This window comes from Tamandua tetradactyla, chromosome 6 (assembly GCF_023851605.1).
Source record: "Tamandua tetradactyla isolate mTamTet1 chromosome 6, mTamTet1.pri, whole genome shotgun sequence".
Classification (NCBI taxonomy): domain Eukaryota; kingdom Metazoa; phylum Chordata; class Mammalia; order Pilosa; family Myrmecophagidae; genus Tamandua; species Tamandua tetradactyla.
In genome coordinates this window covers 154124976-154144514 of record NC_135332.1, presented here as the reverse complement: position 1 = coordinate 154144514, position 19539 = coordinate 154124976, and the positions used below count along the sequence as shown (strand labels likewise).

General features: G+C 37.1%; 1 protein-coding gene and 1 pseudogene across 1 annotated transcript in view; both read right to left on the bottom strand.

Annotated features, from left to right (window-relative positions):
- The window catches only part of PKHD1L1 (PKHD1 like 1), a 173786-nt gene that overhangs the window by 13720 nt on the left and 140527 nt on the right, over window positions 1–19539 (bottom strand). The window contains exons 62-72 of the mRNA XM_077167497.1: window positions 19353–19474; window positions 17794–17884; window positions 14729–14877; window positions 14524–14646; window positions 13851–13962; window positions 13652–13768; window positions 11773–11938; window positions 7362–7594; window positions 6961–7128; window positions 4326–4483; window positions 1894–2029 (exon numbers count right to left, since the gene is read on the bottom strand). Coding sequence (XP_077023612.1) covers window positions 1894–2029; window positions 4326–4483; window positions 6961–7128; window positions 7362–7594; window positions 11773–11938; window positions 13652–13768; window positions 13851–13962; window positions 14524–14646; window positions 14729–14877; window positions 17794–17884; window positions 19353–19474 — 1575 coding nt within the window. The remainder of the gene's footprint in view (window positions 1–1893; window positions 2030–4325; window positions 4484–6960; window positions 7129–7361; window positions 7595–11772; window positions 11939–13651; window positions 13769–13850; window positions 13963–14523; window positions 14647–14728; window positions 14878–17793; window positions 17885–19352; window positions 19475–19539) is intronic.
- On the bottom strand, window positions 8002–9423 carry LOC143685744 (spermidine synthase pseudogene; annotated as a pseudogene).

The window sequence follows — 19539 nt, the reverse complement described above, 5'->3', positions numbered from 1 at the left end:
ATTTTCACAAAAGAACAAAGACTTGCATTAATATTGCCTAGGGTAAAAGTGGCATCCGAAATGCTGGAAGAAAACATGCACTTAATGCCCAGTGACTGATTATACCCTGTTAGAGTCCTCAGCAAACGTTCAGGTGCCTTTAACAGATGGTTTATATAGAGGCATTTGTGATGAGATACTAGCTGGGCCATCTGAAGGCTCTACTGGGCTGAATGTCCAAGAAAGCTTACTCACATGGCTAGCGATGGATGCTGACTGTCCTATGGAAATTCAGCTGGCCCCATTAACCGGAATATTTACATGTGATCTCTTCATGTGGCCTGTTTTTCTCAAAGTAGGGCAGTTGGGTTCTGGGTAGGCGCACTTCAAGAGGGAGTATCTGAAGAGCAACCATTCCAGGAGACTAAGACAGAACTTGCAAGGCTTCTGACCTAAACTAACCTCAGAAGTCATGCATCATTTTCACCACATTCTATTGGTTAAGAGAAAGTTACTAAAGCCAGCTCAGTTTCAAGGGAAGGAGAATTAGACTCCAGTTATTGATGGGAGGAGTGTCAAAGAATTTATGACCATCTTTAACCTATCATACACACTGGCCTGGTTTTAGTTACTGTCTCTCATCACCAAACCCACCTTCTAAATGTTCCTGTGATGCTAGGATTCAGACTCTGCAAACTAAATTTCTATTTTGTTAGGTTTTGCCCATTTGAGACTCTAGAGGAGACTGAAAACCAGGAGTAGTGAAAGATGGACTTTCTCTCTCCTCTGTGCTTGCTGTCATTGTTAGCGTGTTGCCAGAAATGGCCCTTCTCCCTAGCGGCAGCAGTTGGTTCCAGGCTCCGGCTTCTTTTGGCACTTCCAGAACCAGTCTGACAGCACACTCTCATCTGAGGTCTGAGTCCTAAGTCCCCAAAGCCTGCTTTAAGCAATACAACAGAATGATTAAAAGCCTAGGTTCTACAGCTAGAGTCTCTGTGTTCAAATCCTTGAGGAATCCTTACCAGCTTTGTAACCTTGACAAACTACCTCCCTGGGTCTCAGTTTACTCATCTGTGCCTCCCTCAGAGGGTGGTTATCAGGAGTTAGTGTTTATAAAGCTCTTAGAACAGTGCCTGGCATAGAAATGCCTCTGGAAATATTAGCACTTATATTATTAGAAGAAACAGGACCTGTTCCCAAAATGGTAAAGGATATGGGTTGCCTATTCATACTCTTATGTCCAGCTTATATTATGATCTTCAACACACTTTTAAGAAATGGTTAGCCAAGATTATGGGCCATCTCTAAAAATGATGAGAAGTAGCACATGTGGGAACAGAATGTATGATTTTGGCCTCAGTAGCACCCAGTTTAACAAAAAATCTTAAATGAACAGAAATAAATCTTGGTTTTACAAATATTGGTAAATGGGAAAGCTGAACCTGTTCCATACAATCCATTTAAATCAAGAGTTAACTTTATCCTATCTACTTCATGGTGTTCAGTTTTCTTCACAACACTTCTGGTAATTGCCAATTTATTTAGGTTCTGATCTCTGTGAAATAGAAGTAAGGCAGAAAAAGGAGAGAAATTCTAAAGAAAAGCTCCTGTGTACATAGAAATAATTGTATCCAGTGTTATGTGGACTGAAAAAGTTCCCAGGGGCAAATGAATGCCAGCACACACACATAACCTCATATATGCATGTGTGAAGATGGATAAGAGTTCCTCAGGAGTGATTTTTCAGGACACATATGTTACAAATGAGCACATCTTAGTATTTGGATAAAACCGTTATTTTTCTTGCACATTCAATGGCCAAGGAATTAAATATATGAAAATGAAGCATTACAAAGAATTCTATAGGTAACTAAGAATATACACTATGTGTACTCTATTTTTCTTGGGAAATACCTGTGTAGAGAGGCCTGTTAAGTTCACAGTTTTTCTGTTGGGGGTTCCATACTTTATCTTTGGGACAGACCAATGAATTGTTCACATAAACATCCAAACGCTGAAGTGTGGAAAAAAAAATCCCTACTCGGACAGCCTGTTAAAAATAAACAATATTTTTGGTCTTAATATTTGTAATTAAGCATTTAAAAATGTCCTTCCACTATATATACCTTCTGCAAAATATTAAAACAAATCTTTATGCATTTTGGATAAATATTGAACTAAAATTTTAAAGTGGGCATACACTCAACCACTCACACAGATATTACAACTTTACTCTGAATTGATCATTCTTAATAGAAATATGTAATGCAAGAAAGAAAATTAATAAAGGAATATCTTTATTCCTTTATTAAATTAAAGAATAAGTTTTAGGGTGCACAGGTGGTTCAGCGGTAGAATGCTCACCTGCCACGTGGGAGACCTGGGTTTGATTCCCAGTCCATGCACTCATCCCCACCACTCCCTAAAAATAGAATGGGGTCCTTTAAAAGATGCCAAAGTGCAGGTTTTCAAAACTGGGAGTGGGGAAGGGGGAGCAGTTTTGTGTATAATGCACACCACACAAAATTGCTTAATGTTGAAAAAAAATTGCTCATCTCTGGAAAAAAAAAAAAACTGCAGTAAGCCTAATAAAAATCAGTCAAAATAACCAACTTCTCTGATTCAATTTTGTTCTTTTTCATGCTTTTATTCCCTACATTTCATGCAATCAGATATAACCATAAAGTAAGGAGACTGGCTTTTGTGAAGACAGGGAGTTAATAATAAGTGGAGAGTAGGAAGTCTAATAAGCAAAAGATAATTTTAGAGTCCTCTTTTGATATTTTAAAAGGCTCAGAATATTAGCAGCCACATTACTCTGAAGGTATCATCGTTAATTCAGTTTGTTTTTAAACGAATTTGAGGGTCTCCTCTGAGCCAGGCACTATTCTAGGTGCTGGCAAAAATCCTTGCCCTCTTTGAGTTTACATTCTACAGTGAGGAGAGCAACATCCAACAGTAGGGGAAAAAAACACAAAAAGTAGAGTATGAGGCATAGACAGTGATAAATGCTATGGAAAAAAGTAAAGGTAGAGCAGGATAAGAAGAACTGGGAGACCCAGGTGGGGAAGGGTGATCAGCGTAAGTCTATTAAGAGAGTGGGATTTGAGCAAACACTGGAAGAAGCCTGGGAGTTACCCACCTAAGACGCAATGCTTCTGGCAGGCACAAGAGCCAAACCTCGGCCCAGGCAGCGAAATGCCTGGTGTGGTGAGAAACAGTAAGAAGATGAGTGTGGTGAGAGGAGAAAAGGAATTCAGAGAGGTGAGGGTGGGAGAGATTCCCACAGGGTGTGCTGCACATAATTGTGAGGGCTCTGGCTTTAGGATAAAGACAAAATGGATACATGATTGCAGGGTTTGGGGCAGAGGAGTGACCTGATGGGGCTTCTGTTTTGAAAGCATCTCTTTGGTTGCTGCGGTGAGGACAGCGTACAGAGGAGCACAGGTAGAAGCAGGGAGGGCAGATGGGACGCAATTGCCTTATCCAGGTAAGAGACGATAGTGGCTCAAATCAGATGACAGCAGTGGAGGTGGTGAGAAGTGGACAGATTCTAGATATTCTCAATGGAGGGCACAACAGGATTTGGAGATGGTTTAAATGAAGAATGTGACAGAAAGAGAGAAGTTGGTGTGGTTCCAGGGTTTTGCCTTGAGCAACTAAAAGGGTGGAACTGCTAAATTCTGGGAAGGAGTGGGTGTCTCTTTTCTTTACTCCTCTTTCTGCTTCACCTTATCATCACATTTTCTTCACATTCCTCATACTCTGGGACTCTGAAGTCTCATATTCTTAGAAAAGAAAATCTAAATTATGAGACTGCCATTTAACCTTATATACTTTCCCCACGGCCAGTGTTGTGACCTACATATGATGACATTATACATATAAATTTAATGGACCTGGCTGAATTCAGTTTATTGCAAGGATCTGACATTATTGAAGATATTTTAAATAATATGATGCAGCCTCTGAAATAAATGCCAGAGGTGTATTTATGACACATATAAATAATATCAGCATGAAAGAATGTATAGATAATTCCACGTGATTTTTTGGGGATGGGATACCACTTCTATGTAAAAATTAAGGTTTGCTTGCTAATCACATAAACCATATGTCTCACCATCACTCCTCATATATGGAGTAGCAGGATCAAGTGCATACAGGGAAGCTAATGAAAACTATCTGGGATAATGGTGTTTTTAGCAGTACTCTGTGGTCCTTAAAATGGGCTATACAGGTGATGAAGTTCAGGAAAAGGATGGAGATACAGTCCTTAGTAGATAGAATGATATGCAAATAATTCATACCAATCATGCAAAGAAATTATTTCTGTCTTGCCTTACCTTCTTATGGGCAACATTAAGCAACATCAGTCGAAGATTCTGAGGACTGGTGCCAGTGAAGTAAATTTCATAAGATTTGTTCAGAGCCACAATACTATGAAACAGGGCCAGTCTTCTCTGGCATGTGTAACCAGCACACCAGCCATGATCTTGTGGGCCTAAATCCACACAAAAAGGGAAAGTTCATGTTTCTGTATTATGAATATGTTAATGCAAAATCTAAAGGGTACTTGTATTAAAAATAAATTGCATTGGTCAAGTTCAGCATCTTTATCTATTATACATCCACTCTTCTATCCTGTCTTCCAAACAACTTCTCAAAGCTTGGGTTAAAAATGAAGGTAGGGAAGCTGGACTCCGCCCTATGACCCTTACTTATACGCTGCCCAGGTAAGAAGGTAAGTTAATGTGCAGTGAGGATATTTACTGGAAAGTCTTTGAGGGAAATAGGAGAGTTACATGTATCTCTACTCTAATAATCACATTCAATCCCAGGTCCCAGAAAGAGGAAGAAAATGTTTGATCCTTCCTCCTACCTATCTCAGTTCTCTGCTATAAAAATGAGTTATAACAGATAAAATTGGGCCTATACCTGGAAAAATTTGGACATTTGTATGATTCATTAATTCTTTCTTTAACTCACTCATTTGTTCATTAATTGTTATATTCAACAAACCCTTAAATGTGAAATTCTTTAACCATCTTCCACTATTTTAATTTAATAAATTTTCATAGGACTTGGATTATAGGTACTACATATATATGAGTTTGGAATAGTTTATATTGGAAGATCAACATCATTAATGAACTGAAGCAACTGACAAAAAAACCTGACAATAAACTCTCTAAAAAGTGAGAAGATAAGGGTTGCTTTTCTATCTCAATCCAGACATTTCCAGAACAGGTGAGACATGACTTTCATGGCAAACTTCTCTATTTCACTTCAGTTTTAAACAGGCTGGGATTATACACATACGAAACATTTAGCAAAATATGGGATGATGAATTTCTTGATGTATTTATTCATTAGCTTTGCTGAGTTTCCTGGCTTACTTGAAAGTATTATCAATATTTATAACTAAACTTCAATAGAATTTTGAATCAATATAAAATCCTAAAGCTCAAATAGAGCACAACCTTTCCCTTAGCATACTTAATATAAATCCCTTTAAAATATATGTTCTTTGTGCATTTGAAAATAAACATAAAAATGAAAAATTTACAATGACAAAAAGTCATTTTAAAAATACATAAAATTGAGCATTAAGATTTAAAAGGAAACTTTAATTGTAGTCAATAACTTTTATCTTGGCATAATTTTTCCCATCTAGTGCAGCACAACTCAATCTTTGGTGATTTTTCTAACATCTCATGATTTTTCCCATTTTACTATCTTTTTTAAAAGACTTTTCTTTATATTGAAAGCCTTTTTTAAAAATTTAAATTCATTTAAAAGAGAAAAATCATGTCACTACTGTAAATTGAAAACTTGTATTGCCTGTCTTAAAAGGAAAACATACAAATAAATACAATGCAATCTCCCCCAAATACACATAAAACAGGGTGATGTGAAAACATTCCCTCCATTATCGACTGCTTTAAAATTATTCCTTCAGTCTCTCTGCTTTGTGTGATCTGAAGAGCAGCCTTTGGAACTGAACTGATTGCAGGTCATAGAAACCAGGCAGATGCCTGTTGGGATAGAATGGAGGAGAACCCTGAAAAGATCAAGTTTTGGGAGATGCCTGATTTAATTCATTCTAATCTTTAGGTTTTTTTTTTTTTAATCTACATTTTTTTTGGTGGAGAATTGGCTTTTTTTTTTTTAATTCTAGACTATTTTAGCATGTGTTATGTCATTACAAGGCACAGAAATCAGTCTTCGCATTTATGTGCCCCTTTGGTATGTGTGGCTCTGAGCCTGCTTAAGGACTAATCTTCAAACCCTCAGTGGTATCAGGATATGCAATGAATCTCTGCCCTTTGTTTTCAGTCCCTTTTATTAGACATCCATGTTATTCATTTAAAAAGCTATGTTCTCTTAAGTCAGTCTGAATCCTTGCAGTGACCATTATGTTCTCAGTTTTAGAGCTACCCAGGATCAGAATGGAAGGAACCTAAACTCTGGAACTTGACAAGCAGTTCTTGGCAGTCAAAGGAATCAGAGATGAAAAAAACACACATTAGTTTCATGATAAATCTTCCAAAGATCCGTGAGAATAAAAAATGAGTAAACTAAGAATACCCCTTCTCAAATAATTCAAATATCACATTATCATTTTTTAAAAATTTGTATGAAGCAAATTGTCTTTATAAGTAGGCTCAGGCCAATCTTTTTTCTTTCAAAAAACATCATCTTATCAATATAGGCAGGAAGATCACTCCAGAAATACATTTTCCCCTTCTTCTTCTACTTGTCAATTTGGAATAATTGTCCCACCTTTCTAATATGGAGGACTGCTAAAGTGTCAAGTCTCTTCTGTGCACATAGATCTTTCTTACTTACAAATGGAAGGCAAAGAAGGTCCTGACAAGCGTTAGTTTTATTGTGGTGAATAATTTGGGATGGCTCCATGAGTGGAATAAAAAAAACGAATGCTTTGAGTAACACTAGTTGGTTTCCTTTTACACCTACCATTAATGAGATCAACATAACCATTACTGAGTACAGCCACTGGTGAAAGTCTTCGTGTTTCTGTGTCAGAATCCAGGCTTTCAATAACCATCATTGCATATTCCATCCCAAAGCATTGATAGCTCTGCCACTCAGGAATGTATTTACAAGTTGAATCTCTAATAATTCCTAGAAACAAATGTACAAATATTTTAGCAACAAAAAGGGATTTTTTTTTGGTAAAAATATTACATATTATTTTGTTATATAAGCTTAATAAGAAGAACACAAAAGTTGTTGGCTGACAAAAAAAGTTATTGGTTAAAAAGAAAGTTATGGGTTGAGTACATCAATCATTAAAATGAAGGTATATTTTGTTTCATGAACTTTAGGACTAACAAAACAGCACAGATCCAACAAACCTTTGTGAGGTGCTTTCTCAGTTGCAGGAATTCTACTGCCATTTGGGAATGTAAGCATGACCTTAGGAATTCTGTAGTCTCCAATTCCAAGTTGGCTGTTGCCATCCCATTCATATTCTGCCTGAGGTATCACTGAACCAGAATGTCCCAGAAAGGAGCCATCTATGTCTCTAAGAAAAGATTTTCTTTTGGCATCACACACCATGTCTACACAGTCAGAGGGATTCACCTTACTGGGGAAGAAAGGCAAAAATGAATGAACACTTAGATTTAGTATTCCTCCTTTTGCTCTTGGAGAGAAATTTGAATGTGCTTGAATATTCGTTAAGAGCGTATTAAAAATTGATTAATTGAATCCTTTCATTTTGGAAAGAATTCAAAGTGGGACCAAGGAGCATATGTAATTATAATGAGGTCTGTTTTCCCATGGCGTTGCTTTGGTCTACTATTACGAATTCATTAACATTTCAAAAGGACAAGTCATACCTGTGGGATATAAAATTAGAATTCCATTTTGATACTCTATATTTATTTATCTGTTAGAAATAGACGTTTGGTGAGGGAGGGGGCGACAGAAGAGGAGACAGTGCCGCACGCCGCTGGTAGAAGCTTGGAGGCTGGACGCCACGTAACCGACAGTTCACCCAGCAGGGCGGGCCGGCAGCACCCTGGTCTGGTTAACATTAATGGGTGGGCAAGAGCCGGCAGAGGGTCCTGTCCAGGGCAGGGACCAGCACGCAGGAGGCTCGCGGTTTGCCGCCCGGTGCACGTCCGAGTTGTAGGACTTCAGCGGCACCTGTTCCACCGGCTTCTGCGTGGCTGCTGCACGGGCTCCCGGAAGCTGGCCCTCGGTTATCTGCCGCACAGCTTGAAGCCGATATGGCTGCTGGAGTAGGTGGGGATGGTGCAGTAGGCGTAACCCACCACGAGGAAGAGGGACTTGCAGAGTCCAGTGCAGCCACTGGCACTTGGCCTGGCTACAGAGAACCCCATCCTCCTTGAGGGCTGTTTTCATGAGGAGATAATAGGACTCCTTTAGGAAGCTCCATGGGGCGGAGGAGTCAGTGATGATATTGAAGGCATTTTGATTCTGTTTGCTGAAGCCATCACCCACGTGCAGGGTCAGCTTTGTGCTGGAGCAGCCAACGGCCATGCCTGGCAGGAACTTCCTGGAGACCTGGATGACATCCGCGTCAGTCTCGCGCCGGACCACCCACTCCACCGAGAGGTGCTTCACCACCTCCCACAGGACGCCCCGGTCCCCACCTGCCTCTGATGATAACACCTGGTGGGGGTCGGGGTGGCTGCAGGGGGACAGGTTGGCTACATCTCCTGGTAGGAGATCTCTTTCCGCCCCCTGCACTGGATGACGCCGCCCAGGGCCAGCACACTGCTGCAAGTCTTAACTGAGGAAGACAAGGCGATGTTGGTGGCAGGAGCGCTGATTGGGGTAGCAGCTATTTTACCTGCGGCGACAGGCCTGGCCGGGCCACAGGCTGCACGTCTCCAGAACAAGCCCTCGAGATGGCAGCGGGGCCCCAGGCGGCGGGGAGGTCAGGATGCCCGGGACTGCAGGCCGAGCGGAGCCACAGTACAACCGACCCGCTCCGTATTTTCTTGAATGATATTTAGTGTTTGTGCATTGCGCACAATATGCTGATGTTGCCCTTTAGGACACGGTAATAGTTACTGCGTCGTACAAGACAAACGAATGCCTACTTTGACAGGGAAGCTTCTTCATTTTTCCCTTCTTTCTCTCTCTCTTTTTTAAAAATGGATCTTTAAAAATTACAAAAGCTCATTATAAGATAATCTAAATACTTAATCATATTTCAGTCCCTTCACTTTCCTATTCCAACCTCTTAGACTTATCACCCATTGCAGATGAGTATATGTTCTGGTGGACATGTGCTTATGTATATACAGACTTATCTGAAACATGATTCTCATGCTGTATATTTTAGTAACGGTTCTGCAGATAACCAAACTGTAAGAGATGAAGTACCATAAACTTGTCATGCAGTTCAACCATAAATGGCATTTTGGCTTCATCTTGAGCCATCTGGGTTGTTGATTGATTGTTAATTGATTAAAATAATAAGATAGCTGCTTAATGCTGCAATATGCTACAGATTAAAATGGTATGGAGTATACTTATATAAACCACCATTTATACTGTAGGAAATAAATATAACTTATTCCAGGTTACAGCAACAAAATAATAGTGTAATGTTCAGTTCTTTTAAATAGTATCTATTATATCTCTCCCTTTTGCTGTAAAAGAGACACAAAGCTATCAATTATCCCTTACAATAATATAATAGTTTTGGAGTACGATATTTTAGTTTGCAAGCTACTGGAATGTGATATAACAGAAGTGGAACAGCTTCTAAAAAGGGGAATTTATTAAGGTGCAAGTTTACAGTTCTAAGGCTGTGAAAATATCCAAATTAAAGCAAAGCTATAGAAATGTCCAGTCTAAGGCATCCAAAGAAAGAAACCTTGGTTCAAGAAGGTCAATGATGTTCAGGGTTTCTTTCTCATCTGGGAAGGCACATGGCAAGATCTGCTAGCTCTCTCTTCAATGGCTTCCCTGGGGCTCTGTCTGTTCTAGTGGCTCTCATGCTTTTTCCAAAATGGTTCCCTCTTAAAGGGCTCCAGTAAGCAACCTCACCTTGAAAGGGTGGAGACACCTCTCCAAGGAAACCATCTAACCAAAAGTTACCACTACAATTGGGTGGGTCACATCTCCATGGGAACAATCAAAAAGCTCCCACTCAGCAATATTGAATGAGGATCAAAGAACTTGGCTTTTCTGGGGTACACGACAGATTAAAACCAGCACAGATGTGAATATATACTCCTACATTTCACATGTCCTTTGTGTTCAAGTATATGCAGTGTGCTTTTGTGAGCAAGTATGTGAGTAGAGAGCCCAGTGGCATCTCTTATCTTTTGACTTCAGGCTCTGTCTTAGTTCAGATTCCCAAAAACTGAGGCTGAGATGTTGATTTTTGTTCAAATGATTTTTTTTGTGTGGGTGGATGTCCTCTCAAAAGGGAGAGAGGGAAGCCACACAGGGCAAGGGGGAGAAGGCTAAGATGTCTGTGACCTGGAGATTAACTTCTTTGATCCCACGGGAACCTCTGGAACATGAATTACATCAGAGGTGTCCCTACTTTGAGACAAGGGGCCTGGCCTGTTGTCCACCCGTTTGCCATTTTTCATGGACTTTCAGGGGTGGTGGTGGCAGGGAGGGCTTTAGACTGCCAAGATTATTTCTGTTTGGCGCTGATCAACTTTCTGGAACTAGGGCAATCATGGTTTGTTATTGGCCAACATTTAGAACATTTGAGGGATGGGTACACTGCCTAGTAAAGGAGAGCTGGTAAGGCACCAAGAGATCCACTATTAGATGAGACTCAAAGACATGCAATATTTTTCTTCATGACTTAGGTATTAAATCTGAAAGATTCAATGGCAACTGTATAGATGATAATAATTGTCCAGTGGGAAGAGAATCTATTACGGAAATAAACTCTGTAGCTCAACAATTATTGAATGAGTAGGTGTTGGGCTATCATCAAAATAAAATCAGATGAAGTCAAACTTAATGAAATATTGCAATTTCAAATTTCAAATATTGCAATTTATAGAGATGTCTATTTAACTACACATCTTCCCTATTCTGAAAATGGTCAAAAATTTCTAATAGAATATTAAGGGAATTTTCTATTATTTTCTCTAATAGAAAAAAAAATTTAATGTCCTATTATTTTTCCAATTGTTATTATTTTCTCCAATATTGTCTTATACCTAAATTGCTTGTCTGCATTTCTTAGGAAAATAGTGGTTATTGACTATATTCTTTTAAGATGCGGAGTTTAACTGCTCAGCTTCTAGAAGCATCCTGACACCTACTGACCTTTGTGATTAAAAGGTCCTAAAATTTCTGCATTTTCACCATCACAGTGATTATGGTGACTGACATTAAATTTCCAAGCATATGTTGGGTTGTACGGAAAGCAAAGATAAAAGAGATTAGTAAAAGGAAAAAAAAATCATAGAGATGTTTCTTACCCCTTAATGATTATTGATTGATGGAAAAATATTCATGTACAACACTCTTCTGACTCATCTTTATATTTATGTTTAATGATGATGTTATTGATGATGCACAGAAAAAAATTGTTAGAAGACATACATATTGAGGCCCAGCTTCTTAAACTCAACTGAGAACAGTTAGATTTATATTATTAAATAGTCTTCATTTTTATAGTTGTGATTAAACTTTTATAGAAATTAGCAGTTATTTTAATAAATCGACTTTCTCAGAGCTATGTCAGGAGGAAAACAAGAATGAAAACTACAGAGACAGGAAAGGAAAAAACAGAGTTTTCATACATTTTACCTTATATCGGGCCTATGTATATACACTTTTGATTGTTCAGTAGTATCAACCAGCCGTATGTTCTTCACATGGATTGGATGTTGTAAATCCTCATTTAAAGGGTTAGTAATGAATATGACATTAGTTTCACCTGAGCAAACATTCTTAAATCCAACAAAGGTTGAATCTGAAACATAAAGGATTGAAAAATAATTGTTTTCTATAGAGAAAGTAGTCAAATCAGATTCATTTCATGCACATCCCATCAAACCAATCATTAGACACTACCTTGAACATGGACCTTTTACCTACCGTGGTAATAAGTCTACCACTTGTAGCAGTAAGTCTACAACCGTTGCTTCCTAGAGCCACACCACTGAGTGATCCTCTTTCATGTTTTCTCTGGGCTTAGCCATGTGGTTTGTTTTGGCCAATGGGGCAACAATAATCATGACATAAGCAGAGATTTGCAAAGTGCTTGCATATTAGGGCTAACTTAATGAAAGATCTGAGTGATTTTAATTTTGGATTCAAGTAGGATTCAGGCTGAGCACCATCTCCTAGGTCTGTGAGTGTGGGCCGCTAACAGCTCAGAGCTGCTTTTTCCTCCAGGTAATTGCCCATGGCTATTTCACCAGGAGATTAGAGCCCTCCTCACAAGGACAGTCTGCAGACAGTGGCTGACTAACAGGAGGGGACAGAAGGCCAGTCACATCCCCCACCTCACCCACAGCCCTCCCAGCCCAAGAGAGATCAGCCCAGGGTGTAATTTAAATTCAGAGCTCCTGGTGGGAGCAAGTGAAGCTATTTGTCCAGCTGATACCATATCCTTGCTTAGCAATTTCCTTTGGCCTGGCCCAATTCTATGATTCTTTTTCTCTTGAGAGCATTCCTTCAAGAACCCTTATCTAAGTCCTTGCTTTAGAGAACCAAATCTAAGACCACCATCATTTGTATATGATCTTTTAAGAATATGTGTTTTAAACGAAGAATAGTTATTTGCATCCATTTATAAGACAAAAAATATTCATGAGGTTATTTTTACTCCCATATGCTATTTATAATATTCCAGGGCATAGTTTTATTAGAAGTAATATGTGTTCAATTAAAACCACATTGCATGGTAAATGATTTTCTCTAAGAGGAACATTATTACGAGTAACACCAATAGCCACATTTATTTTGCATTTCTGGCACATAAAGTTATGGGGAAAATGTCAAAATTTAGATGTCTAATTAATTGAACTGCTTTTTTTGAAGAGACATTGGTTAAAATTATTATGGAAAGGATATTTACTAAACTGATATAAAGAATGACACAGGGGATTTAATAGGTAAAATTGAAAAGCATTCAGCTGTTTATTACATTAATTTATATATATCATTTACATTTCTAAGGAGGCAGACTGGTTCAGTGAAAAAACAGTGGATTTTGCGTCAGAAGACCTTGATTCTAATCCTGGTTCTGCCACTCGCTGTGAGAATTCAGCAAGTCACTTAAATTCAATGATCTTGAGTTCTTCAGCTCTTTAGTTACACAATGGAATAATAATACATACATATATATTACTATTAATATAACTATATATACATATATATAAGGAATTTCATAAATTATAGACACTAATTAATCTTAAACCATTACACCAGGGTTTTTTCCTGATATTTCAGAAGGAAAATTAAGTGCTAATTCCCCAATATATAAGAATTTTGCCAGGGAATCATCCCTGAAATTGAATATGATGTCTGCTTTCTTTGCTAGTCATATTCAGCAGGTATATATAAAAATAATTTAAATCATTACTGTTTCCTTTTCCAACCATGAAGCATTATATATACTCCACACATTCTTTACGAAACTTAATTGAGTAGGTTTGTCAAAGACCATGTTTAAACTTGCCTATGACATCCAAATGGCCAGTGATGGCATTGTAACTCATGATTCCTGCATGGGGTTTCCAGGGTGCCATGTTATGTGCTGAAGCAAAGGTAGGCCAGCAAATTCCACTTCTTCCACCTTTTAAAAAAGGAAGAAAAATTAATAAAATGTGAATATGTGTTCATATGAACACTAAAATTGAAGTGTCCAAAATCTTCACCTGTTGGAGGTCTAGAACTTCGATGGGCAACAGTAAGTTCCATGTCGGGGTCATCATTAGTTAGGACATCAGAGCAATTAAATTCAGGGCTACTTCCAACAATTAATGAGCCCTGTGTAAAAAAAAAAAAAGGCAAATGGTATAACTTTAGTAATAACCATTCTTAAAACATAATAATGAATAATACTGAATTCTATGGTAACAAAACACAACCTACAAGTTTCAAGAAGTATACCATTCATTAAACAAAGATGAGAAAAGCGTGATTTCTGTCTTGAATGGAAAGGCACTTAAGGTTGGGGGGTGGAGAGAGACATGAAAATAATTATATATAATGACATTATGTTTCTGTGAATGTCCAAGGTAGAGTAGAACAAAAAAATGGAGGGAGGTTCATTCAATACCACCCAAATGGGTTCAGGAAAGGCTTCGTAAAGGAAGTGAAAATTTAATTGACTGTTATAAGATTAGCAGGCGATGAACAAAAAGAGGCAAGGGGAGCAGGGAGGAGAAAGAAGGATGAAGCCCTTCCGTGCAGAGGACAGTAAGAGCAAAGGCAGGAGGGTGTGAATTAGCTGGGGGTAGAAGTCAAGATCATTCTTACTAGTTATTCAATAATGTTGTACTTTTCAGAGTCGCTCTTTCTCTTTAGTGCAGTTGTATCATTTCTTACCTTAACTTGCACTGTTTTACTGGAAAGTTTGTGAGATGCAGCAGCTGGTGTGTAAATCATTGGAAAAATGGCCATCCCATTGTCAACCAGAGTCACGTTATAGATTCGCACGCTCTCTGTGGTCTGCAATACAATTTGTAGGTTACCTAATACTAAGGACAATCATAAGAGAAATTCTATAATCACCATCCTGTATCACATTTACCTGAAAATAAATTCCATAATCCCAGCATGTCCAAATGTTAAATCCCTGTATAAGAGAACATCCAGGAAGGCCGTCTTCATTCATATAGACACCATATAAACCTCCATGGGCTTCATTGTCAGTCCATTTTCCAGAAGGATTAGATTGATCTTGGAAGGAAATATAGGACCTCAAAATTAACCTACAAGTCTGTCATAAAGCTATAATAAGCATTATTTTATAATAAGTGGTATATCATATATATACAATATAATATTGTTATATAATATTGTATATTATAACAATATACAATATTTCAGATATAAATTTTAACAAGATGAGCAAATATTTTTATGGCTCTGCCATTTGTGGTTTACTCTATTCAGTATTTACCCTTATCTAATTTGTCTCTTCATTGTTATTCAGAATAATTGTACGTGCATTTGCAAAAGGTTTGGTTTGGTGTTAGTACCCTTAATTTTTACATTATTAAACTAAACTAGATAAAACTAAATATGGTTTTTATTAGTAAGAGCACGGGGTTTGATTTCAAACAAGCCTAAACTTGAAACAAAGTAATACCACTTGCTGTCTTTAAAATACTTCTACTGTACAACTGTTTGTTGCTGGTGCCTTCTGGCTATTAAACTTTCAAGTTAAGTGCCACCTACTCTGAAGGCTTCCCTGACTATTTGATTCAAAGGAGAATCCCAGTTATTTTACTTGCCATTATATTTTCTTCACTTGATATTTCATTAATTATCTATTTGTGAATTATCTATCTCCTTCTTCCTACCAGAATATAAGCTTCATCAGAGAGAAGGAACTTTGTCTAGCTTATTCACCAACACATTATTGGAGCCTGGAAGGTAATGTAGAGATAAGTGCTCATTAATATTTGTTGAATTAATATATATATGATCTTGAGAAAGTTGTTTAATCTTTTAAAATCTCAGCTTCCTCATATATAAAATGTTTTAGCACCTAATTCAGGATTGTTTCAAGATGAAATGAGATAACCTATGTAGAGTGCCTTGTATACACAAAGACAAAGCCTTCAAAATAGAAGCTCTACTCCTTATTAATATACAGGATACTTAAAATGCATTTTTTATGAAAGTTTCACTTACATTTAAATCAGATCAATAGTCTTAATAACTCCCTCCCCACATAAGTTGAGGGATTTCCTGTAAACACTGATGGTTGCAGGCTTCACCCCCTAAATTCTACTCAGGAACAGCCCTCTAATTCAAGCTCCCTGCTTTCCACTTTCTTTTATTGATTTCCCCTCTCTTCTTAGCCTTTTGGAATTGACATTTTACTGCAGTGGTCTGCTGGATTTGATTTTATTCCTCCATAGGAAGCTTTGTGCACATCTCTCCCTCGGCCCCACAAACTGTAGCCCCATGGACAAGCTTGGCTCGGCCCCCTGGAACTAGCATGATCCTCTGTTCAGCCTTCACCTGGGGAGAAGGGTTGGACAAACTGGCATACCATTCCTGGAACATAAGCCCTTCATCATTCTGTGATGTCTCATATTTCAATTGGTATAGATCCAAAAGTGCTTTATGACCACTCAATTATTTAGGAATATCAATACAGTCAGTGAAAAATGCATTACCTCATATTATACATATTAGTAAATGTTCATCTTCATAGGTCATTTCTTTTTCAAAAATCATAACTTTGAGGAATTTGTACAGAAATTGCAAATTTAAAATTTTAAATCAAAGAAAATCCACTTTAAGTTATTGGGAACTGAAATATTTAAAATGTGTTATAAGTGATATATAAAAGAATAAGTGAAATATAACAGTCAAATCTGTTAGCAAAGTTGTTTTATTCCTTCAAAATTTATTTGCACAAGAATACAATGAGTTTATTTTAAGCCCAGTGTTTTAAGAATTGACAGGAAAATATTAATTCAAATAATCTTAGAAATAACTATTCATTGACTGGTACAATAAAGACAGGTGAATTTTATAGTATGAAAATTATAACTCAATGAAGCCATTAAAGAAAATAACTACATTGAGATAAAAACAATCAACTCTGGAAAGAATATCAGCCTTTCAGAGAACATCCCATTTCCTTTAGTAAAGTTCCTCAAGAGGCAATGCTTACAGTTCATTATTTATTTTACTTTTGTGAGCTGGTAATTGATTTACAAGGTTGAAATTAATAGATGATCCTGGAGATTTCTCCACAGTAATACATAGTACTTTTCTTTCTTTTTTTGGAGAGGGGCCTAGTGTTCCAGTGTTTGGAACTTTTACCAAATTGTATACAACTAATCCACTGATATTGGCTACAAGGGGGTTTCAATCTTTTGCTAGTACAGATGATGCTGTGTTGAATAAACGTGTTCACCAGCCATTTTCTAAGTATGTAGAGGCAACTGCTGGCTACACTACCAGAAGAGAAATTGTGGAGTCAAAGGTAAATGCATCTGATTTTTTCGTAGATATTGCCAGATTCCCTTATGCAGGGGGTTGGACCATTTGTCCTTCAACTAACAATATGTAAATGTTCCTGTTTCCCCAAAACTTGCCAAAAGAATAGTTTTTCAGTTACTTCTTGATTTTTACTAATCTGATAGGCAGAAATGAATCTGAGAACTGTCTGTTCACGTCCTTTGACTTTTTATGCTTTTAGGTTGCTTTTTTTTTCTTTTCACATGGGCAGGCACCGGGAATCAAGCGCTTGTAAGTATTAACCTATGAAGATGGAGCACTTAGCCTTTTAAAGCGGAAGTATAGTGGCATACCTCCACAGACATATATCCCTATGCTGAAAAGTGCTGATATTTTGAAAATGATAGTGGGATAAGGTAGTCACTGTTCAAATACCAACTAAATCGAGACTTGAAATTGCTGTTAGATAGACATCTTGGATTACAAAGTTGAAAAATATAGTTATCCTTAAAAGCCTGTTCATTTTTCACTGGACCCAATGTTATCATGAAATAATTTAGTGCTCAGAGGAATAAATATCACATATTGAACTGACAAACAATTACTCCTAGTTTCTAACAAATATGGGCAACTTATTTCCTAGCTTTTGTTATTCTATGCCAAAAGACTTACTTGCGCAAGGTTCACCATCAATGCGGTATCCTGCCCTTCCAAATCCAGCAACGACGTTATTTTGTAAGATTGTATTGGTTCCTCTATTTATCTAGTATAGTGATAAAAAGCTTTGGGTCAGGCTGTTTCACAAACAACTCTACAATGAGAGCAAGTGTGCAACATCCATAGGAAACATCTACTCATGGCTATATTTACAAGCAGAAAAAAAATTAATTTGTTATTCAGCTCATTCAAACTTAAATTATAGGTGAAGTATTCAAACTACATTCGATTTTTGGTGAAAAACCATTATTAGGTATTATACCCTGGACTTCATTAGAAAACTGCATTAAATAGATTATTTGTATAAAATCCACTGAATATAAGTCAATATTTACAAGCTATAGACCGAATTCCATCCAGTATTATAGCAAGGTTAGGAGGACTTTTATCACTCTTTTTGATTATACTCTGTTACCAATTTGAATAATATGTTTAAAAAAGAAAACAACTAAAGCAATAAAATGGACCATAAGATTCATTAGCAGCAATCCTTACTTTACATAAAATCTGCTATAATTGAAAACTAAGTTAAGATGAGTGTTATCCTAAACCAAGTCAAAGGTGGAGAATATCAAAGTAGAAAGCATGGAAAGGCTACTTCTTGCCTCTGGTGTCATAATCTCAATCATTTAAAAAGCATATCAAACCCCTTTATTTTTAAAGACAATGATAAAAATAGAATCAACTATTTTTTTCTTTCAACAACTATACTTAATTTTAAAGACTTGGACATGACATTTGATTACATTCTAAAAATCTATAGATAGATGGAAGGAAAAAACATTTTTCCTCATGAAGGTAAGCTAAGTTTTGGGTTTTCAGATTTTACCTTAAATTAATGATTAATAGTTGCAGAAAAACAAACTTTAATCCTTATTCCACATTTCAAAGAGAGCAATTTTAATTCCTTTTCTTTCCTACAGCAGAGGTAAATAAATAAAAACCAGGGGAAGCTTTCTTCTCCGAATCCTTTCTTGGGAACTTTCTATATTCTTGCTTGTAACCTCACTCCATATCCAAACACAGACTTACAGTAACTAAATAAACTTCATGGGAAACAAGAAAGGTAAAATCAGTAATCAGATAAATGTAAAAAACTTTGCATAAAGAATCATAAAATTTTAAAAGAGGAATGGATTTAGAGATTCTATAGTCAATAATTCTAATTTTCATAGAAGGAGGGAAACTAAATTCAGTGAATATATTCAAGGCACTCAGCCAGTTAGCAGGAGAGAGACCCTGAAATCAGAACTTAAGAGTAATAAAAATGCTGGGGAAGCAAGGAAATAAGAGAGCCTATTAAACAACAAATATCAATAGAAAGAAAAACTTATATGGCTCTTGGAACTCATGACACCTTTCATGAAAGTTAATTCACTCGTTTAGTTGGCTCATTTTATTAGTTCATCAATCTTTGTCTAAGAATGAAATAATTTACAATAACATTTTGAGATTCATAATTTCTGCAGAAATAGACACTTGCAAGAAGAAAATTATAAATTCATTTGTACTACCTCAATTGCTGCATGCCAGAGAGTTAAACTTAAATCTTTTCTGTTCTGATAGGTTCCTGGCCAAATCGAAAGTGCAACCAAATTTCCTCTGACTCTGTTGTCATCACCCCATATTATTATGCCTGTAAAAAAAAGAAAGAAAGAAAGAAAAAAGACACCCCCCCCAAATGCAGATATAAATTTGTCA